This window comes from Meriones unguiculatus, chromosome 17 (assembly GCF_030254825.1).
Source record: "Meriones unguiculatus strain TT.TT164.6M chromosome 17, Bangor_MerUng_6.1, whole genome shotgun sequence".
Lineage (NCBI taxonomy): Eukaryota > Metazoa > Chordata > Mammalia > Rodentia > Muridae > Meriones > Meriones unguiculatus.
In genome coordinates, this window is record NC_083364.1 from 21,621,543 (window position 1) to 21,628,147 (window position 6,605).

The 6,605-nt window shown below is 50.8% G+C and overlaps 1 protein-coding gene across 3 annotated transcripts; it reads left to right on the top strand.

The window, feature by feature from the left end:
* Window position 1: 1 nt before the first annotated feature.
* Window positions 2-6,605, top strand: Ccdc116 (coiled-coil domain containing 116). 3 transcript variants are annotated; one of them, XM_021645930.2, is made up of 5 exons: window positions 2-1,717; window positions 1,939-2,076; window positions 2,989-3,546; window positions 3,650-4,243; window positions 5,592-6,605. In XM_021645930.2, the coding sequence occupies exons 2-5, from the start codon at window positions 2,005-2,007 to the stop codon at window positions 6,447-6,449; spliced, it is 2,082 nt and encodes a 693-aa protein (XP_021501605.2). In that variant the 5' UTR covers window positions 2-1,717; window positions 1,939-2,004; the 3' UTR covers window positions 6,450-6,605. The 3 variants fall into 3 exon arrangements, with proteins under 3 accessions (XP_021501605.2, XP_021501607.2, XP_060227348.1); XM_021645932.2 differs by having other exon boundaries at window positions 2,995-3,546; XM_060371365.1 differs by having other exon boundaries at window positions 2-418.

A 6,605-nucleotide genomic window follows, 5' to 3' on the forward strand; every position in this document is an offset into this window, starting at 1 on the left:
TAGACGAGGCCTCACGCCGCCATTGTTCTGCCACCTAGAGGTCTCTGCCTGTCCTGCAAACGCGCGGGTCGACTGCTCGGCAATTTTATTTCATTTATTTATTTATTTATCTACCTATCTATCTATTTATTTATTTATCTATCTATTTATTTGTTTGTTTGTTTGTTTGTTTTTTGTTTGGTTTGTTTTTTTTTTTTTTCCGAGGCAGGGATTCTCTTTGTCCGGGAAAGTTTTCTAACCCACGACTTACCGATGCTCATCGTGGTGACAGCCGGAGCTTGCACGGTAGCGTGGCTGTCTGGATATTGTTTTGAAACACGGCAGTGTGTATCCCAGGCTGACCTCACTATTCATTCAGCCGGGGCTGGCCTTGAACTTCTTATCCTACTGCTTCACCTCTCCATTGCCCCAACAGAAGGTACGTGCCACCACGCATGCTTTATGTGGTGCAGGGAACTGAACCCAATACTTCATGTGTGTTGGGCAAGCATTCCGCCAGCTGAGAAGCATCCCCAGCTTGCCTCGGGTTTTCATTATAGAACGTGTGTTACTTGGATCGAGCCTGTCGTGTTGGTAATTTCACCACTGTTTTACAGCCAAGGAACCCGAGGAAGGGGAGCAGGAGCTCTTCTCTAAGGCCGGAGCCTTACCTGCTCTGGTTCCCTCAATCCTGTCTGATCCCTGCATCTCTAGCATATGGGAAACACTGTAGCTTGATCGTAATAGTTGCTGATGATTCTTTGTAAGGGTTGGAAGCCTCAGAGTCCTCCCCCCAAATTCATGGTCTAAACACTGCCTTGTCCAATCACGGTGGTTGTCAGACCTTCAGATGTCATCCAGCCACTGTGGGACTCTGCTCTTGGAAAGGCCGGCGGCCTTGAGGCCCTGGCTCCCTGAAAACCACAGATTGAGAAGAGGAAACTATCAAGCACCTATTGTGTCAAGAGTGGAGTTATTAGAGATTAGGGCTGACTGCTTTGCTTCCTGCCCTAAAGAAGTGCAAGACAAACGGTGTGGCAGTGCAGGGATAGGCTTGTTGGGAATCTCCTGGGAATGACAGACTTTCTAGGGTGAAGGGGAAAAGAAAAAGGTAGAGGCGGGTTTACACGGAGCTTCCATAAGGTGCAAAGTATGTTGTAAGAACATTTTATGTCAAGACTCACTTGGGGAAGGATGCTCAGCTTCACTTATGAGGGGCTGAGTCACATCAGCAAGAAAAAGCAGACACAGGAACTAGGTCTGTGCAGAAACCAGGACTCTTCACTGCTCCTGAAAAGACTTGAGAAGGAAGATGCTGGCTGGTCCACACTGAATGAGGAAAAGAGGCTCTAGAAGAAAGCCAACAGAGTAGGAGGACAAGGAACAAGCTGAGGTGTTTGTGTCAGAAGTTGAGGCTATGGCTTTCGCCCTGAGGATCAGAGAAACAAGCCCCATATTCAGACCTCTTGGCTGAATAAAGTCAGATTTATAAACCCGCAAACTCTGCTTAGATGTCTTGACAGAAAATACAGCGAGGTGAGGGAGGAGCCAACCTTGGCCCCACCCCCAACCATTGTGTCGGGGAAGATGGTGAATGTGAGGCCAGATTCTGGCCAATCAGGATGAAGTATGTAAATGACAACCCTGGACGAGTGGTAGCGGGATTCCAGCGTTCTGTGCGGTAGTCCTTTAAAAGGAGCTGACTGTGAGAACCTCCAGGAGCACAGTGGAGACTCTGGTAAGTAGGTGGGGGCTCAAGGGTGCCTCTGGTCTGAAAGAAAACAGTCTGGGCACACAGCTCGACCCAGGCACAGGTGCAAACAAAAGGCAACGACTTGGGAAGGTCCACAGATGTGTGGCGGGTCCAAGCAGGGGAAAGTTGGAATATCTGAAGGGCACAAGTAACGGGAGCTGGGGTCCCACGGACCTACCTTGACTTCCTCTCCCCACCATATACAGAGGAGTCTGCATCTGTGCTGTGGAACCTGAGAGCGGAAGCAGAAAACAAATTGAATTACCTACACCATGGCAAGGTGCCGCCACCACTCGGGATACCTGGCTGACGATGAGGCTGGTCACAGCACCTATATGGCTCGGGTAAGTATGTCCAGCTGGCCTGACGTTAGTGTCTGGACCATGTCCCACTGCGTCCCCATTCCCAGCTGATCTCACTGGGTCACCCGGTGTAATCTTTATTGTAGCTCGGCCTTCCCTTATGCCTGCTGAGCCCTGATCACTTTCATTCCCCACTCCCCGTTGCCCCCATAACGTACTTGGGTGGACTTAGGAGCCCTGAGAAGAGGATGGAGTCAGCCTGGAGGACTCAATGTGGAGACGCAGGCTCAAGTCCTCAAGTCCACTGTAGCACAGCAGTGCAGTCAGTGCAGGGGGCTGCGCTAGAGACAGAAGGAGGTAGAGAGGAAGAGGGCTCTCATAATTGCCTTTCATACCATGAACACAGAATTCCACTTTCAGGCTCCCAGGCAGGCCTGGCATATATGAAATATAGGCATTGGGGATCTTCAGGTCAGCCCTAATAGACCCCTGCGTAGCAGAGAAGTCCTCAAGAAAGGTTGTTGTGAGCACTGACACCCAGAATGACCTGATTCTATAATGTAATTCAGGGCTGCTGAAATGGCTCAGTGGGTGAAGGTACTTGCCATCAAAACTGATGATAATCTGAGTTCCATCCCCAAGAGCCACATAATAGAAGGGAACCAGTTACCACAAGTTGTCCTTTGACCTTCACACCTGCACTGAGGCACACAGACACCCCCACACATGCACACATACCCACAAAAAACGTTTTCAAAAGTTAAATGCCATTCAGTGATTGAGCATTTACGTAACATGTTCAAGACCCCTGTGTCCAACCCCCAGCATCAGACAATGAAGAAGCTCCCCATTGTTCAATCCCAGCCAGCTCCTAACTAGCTCCCTAGGACTCCAGACATACCTCCTCCACCCTGGTAGAGCCTCCTGCCTGCTGTGACAAGCCTGTCTGTTCAGATGCAGCTGCCCAAGAAGCATCATCTGTTGCCGGAAATGGGGCCAACCTACAACCTTGGCCGTGTGCCACACCCAGCATCCATGAACCGGTCCTCAGAGCACCAGGGCCACCAGCAAAACCCTAGGCCCCCTCAGTCGTTTGGCAGCTTCCTGGATTTCCTCACGGAGGGTCAGATCCTGGACAGCTTGCAGACAGTTGTGGAGCAGGCAACAGAGCGTGTGGCTGCCATGAAGACGGAGGCTGGAGTGCCACTGGTAGACCTACAAGAACCAGTGGAGGTGCGAAGCGGTAGGCATCGGGCTCGGGCCAGACCCAGAATCAGCACTGTGCATCGGCACCGTGCTCAGCCCACCCTGTGTGCTGGACAGCCCAACAATTACCCATCGTGCTCCAGCTCCATGTCTGACTTTCATAGCAGTGTCAAAGCTAGCAGGCTGGGCTCCCACAGCCAGGACAGTGACCCAGCTGCCCACAGCCTAGGCTCACTGCCACCTATGAAGGACAAACTCCTACTTGAGAAAAACCTCAAGAGGCTACTGCGACTGGAGAACAAAGGGGTAAGGCCTGGTGCTGTGGCTAAGGATAGCAGAGGGTGGGCCTGAGCTTAGTGCTGGTGTTAGGCCTGGTCAGACACCTCTCTGCCTTATTCTCTCTTTGCAGAAAGGCCTGAATCAGTCCTCCCTGAGGGACTCTCTGCTCTGTGACTCACTGGGCAGCCAGACCAACAGTCAGTGGACCCGGGAGCAACCACTGTCTTGGTTCTCTGGGCCTTTGGGCTCCAGCTCAGATACCGCTGAAATTTCGGAGTTGGGACTTGGAGAACAGGAGCTGAATTTTTTCAAACAAGAGTTAAGCAAACAGATGAAGTCACTGCTGAGCCAGCAAAAATCCTTCAACCTGCCTACATATTGTCCAATCAGGGAACCTCATCGTACTCTGGATTTCCTGGCTGAAAATCACCTCTTTCCTGTCCTGCAGCATGTGGTCAACCAGGCTGTAGAGAAGCTCAGCCATGCCTGCCGCCACGATGGTTCCCCCCTCTTCTCTGTTGCCTCAGAGACCACCCCAGTGCTGCCTGTGAACTCCAACCTTCTTCAGCCCATCTCTAAGATGTCCAACAGGGAGGATAGGGAAGAGCCTTTTGATTCTCCCATCACAGCCTCCAGCCCTAAGACATCTCGCAGAAAGAGCAAGGGCAGACGGGGCTCCCCCTTCATATCAAATGCCCAGATGCCTTCCAGATTCAGGCTTAAGGTGATACCTACAGAAGTATCTGATGTTCCCAGGCCCTCATTTCACTCCATGCAGGAGTTCCCTGACTCTTATCCCAAATTACAGAAACAAACTGTGGCCCCAAGCTCCAAACAGATACCTCAACCCAGCCTTGGCCTGCACCTCACCATGCCTGCCCCTGGGATTGCAGTGGCACTGGCTTCCTGCCAGGGCCATCTCAGGGGCTTGTTTCGGCATCATCCTAACGCCCCCTACCGTCTTCCTCACTGTTTCTCTTCCCCTCTGTTTTCCACATCCCCTTTTCCACTGTGTCCAGAGGTGACCTCAAGAGTAGGGCTGGAGGTCCAAGTGGAACATCTGAAGGGAAAGGGCTCATTTTCCCACCACGTCTAGTAGCCACTGTTACTGGCTGGTGCCCAAGGACATTGCAGAAATCTCCTGGGGTAAATACAAGCTGTTGGGGATCAGGACCTAGTTCACCTATTTCCAGGTGTTGTCAAAGATTAATAAAGGCTATTTTTTTACCCTGCTTTTATTATTTTTTTTTTCTGAGACAGGGTGTCATGTAGCCCAGGCTGGTCTCAAATTCATTATATAGTAGAAGATGAGCTTGGACTCCTGATCCTCTTGCCTCTACCTCCCAAGTGCTGGGATTACAGGTGTGCATCACCATGCCTGGATTTCAGGTTTGTTTTTTCTTTTTAATTATTGTTTGTGAACCTCAGAGGCTCTTCCACATTTCTCTTATGGATAGGAGGTTTTTTGTTTTTGTTTTTAATTTGGTTGGTTTTTAAGACAGGGTTTCTCTGTGTAGCCCAGGCTGGCTTCAAACTCAGAGATCCACCTGCCCCTGCTTCCCTAGTGCTGGGATTAAAGGCCTGTATCACCACACCCAGCTGCATAGGCATTTTTGCCAAGAGCACAACTCTGTATTCTAAGGTCAAGTGTCCTCTAATCTAGCTGTAGGACTCTCTAGTCTCTCTGCTCAGTAAAGGGGACATTGGTCAGGAAATATGTATAAAGTAGATGGCCTGACCCTTGGAGGTCACTGGACATCTCTCAACCTGCCATCATCAGGCCTCAGACGTAATTCCTTCTGAATACAAGCTGATGTGCAAGCTTGCAGGAGCACAGCCTGTTCAGGGTAGTAGGCCTTGTTCTAGTCTTGACAGGTGAGGCATACGGAGTGAATGTGACAGCAGAGCAGATGTGGCGGGTCTGTATCCCAATGTGATGAGTGTGGCTTTCCTGTCTGTAATGGGGAGGACTGGCACAGCTGCCAAGAAGGGTATAGCAATATGTCACAGGGCAGTGGGAGGGATAACAACAAGGGTAAAACATCTTCTTTTCTCCCTTGCCTGCTGCACAGAGCCCCAAGTTTCCAAGGAAGAAACCTCTGCCTTCCATCTCGTCTGTGTCCAGCGTGTCCTACATCTCTAACCCTTGGTTTGAGGAACTCAGTAACTTCTTGGTTGAACAGGCAGTCTCCTTGCTTATCTGCAAGTATAAGTTTGAGGAAAGCCTCAATAAGCAACTTGGCTTCATGTCTTTTCCTATCACTGAGGTTCTCATGGACATCTTTTTGGGCTTCAAGAAGGTGAAGGGTACCCGCATCCGCATGTCCTCGGACATCAACTGGACCTGTCTTCTGCACAAGTTGGAAGAAGCTGAGTTGGCGCGGCAGGCCGTAAGGCGTGCCTCCAGGTCGGGAGCCTCCCGTCAAAGTGCTTCCCGAATTGCCGCCTCCCACCATGGCACAGAACCACCCTCTGCACACCCAGAGCTTACTGGTGGCACCAGTCAGAAACAGGCAACAGAGTCCCATTTCTTCCTCCGCCCTGATTTGCCAATCCACCAGCTGCTCAGCCCTCGGGGCCCTCGTATAAGCCTGGGACAGATGCCTAATAGGAGCCTGTTGGAGGCTAAGCACAGTATATTCTCCAATGCTGGTGTGGGCTCTAGGTCCTACAAGTCCAGGGAAATGGTAAATATTGAAGAGAGAGAGGACTCTGAAGAGGAGGAAGAAGAGGAGGATGAGGAGGAAGAAGAGGAGGTCGAGGATGAGGACGAGGAGGAAGTGGAGGAGGAGGAGGAGGATGGAGAAAGTGAGGTGGATGAAATCAGTGATTCCATTGTGGGTGAGCACACATCTCCTACCCAGCCTGAGCCTGAGTTGGAGGACATTATGAATGAGTCCACTGTAATAAGCCCCAATGAGTCCCCATGAGACACCCATCAGCCACATAGAGTACTCCAGTCTTTGTCTCCTTCTTCCCTATCCAAATAGCTGGTCACTCAGCCAGCCCCTGTCCTGAGTTGGGGTCAGGATGACTGGGTGCTCAGGAGAGACCCAAAGCGACAAATGGAAATAAATTACATGTTT

Excerpts from the sequence above, each read along its gene's own strand:
- Ccdc116 (XM_021645930.2), top strand. The coding sequence starts at position 2,005 with ATGGCAAGGTGCCGCCACCACTCGGGATACCTGGCTGACGATGAGGCT. Across the intron at positions 3,547-3,649 it reads TGCGACTGGAGAACAAAGGG|AAAGGCCTGAATCAGTCCTC; the intron begins GTAAGGCCTGGT and ends CTCTCTTTGCAG. Across the intron at positions 4,244-5,591 it reads CTTCCAGATTCAGGCTTAAG|AGCCCCAAGTTTCCAAGGAA; the intron begins GTGATACCTACA and ends CCTGCTGCACAG.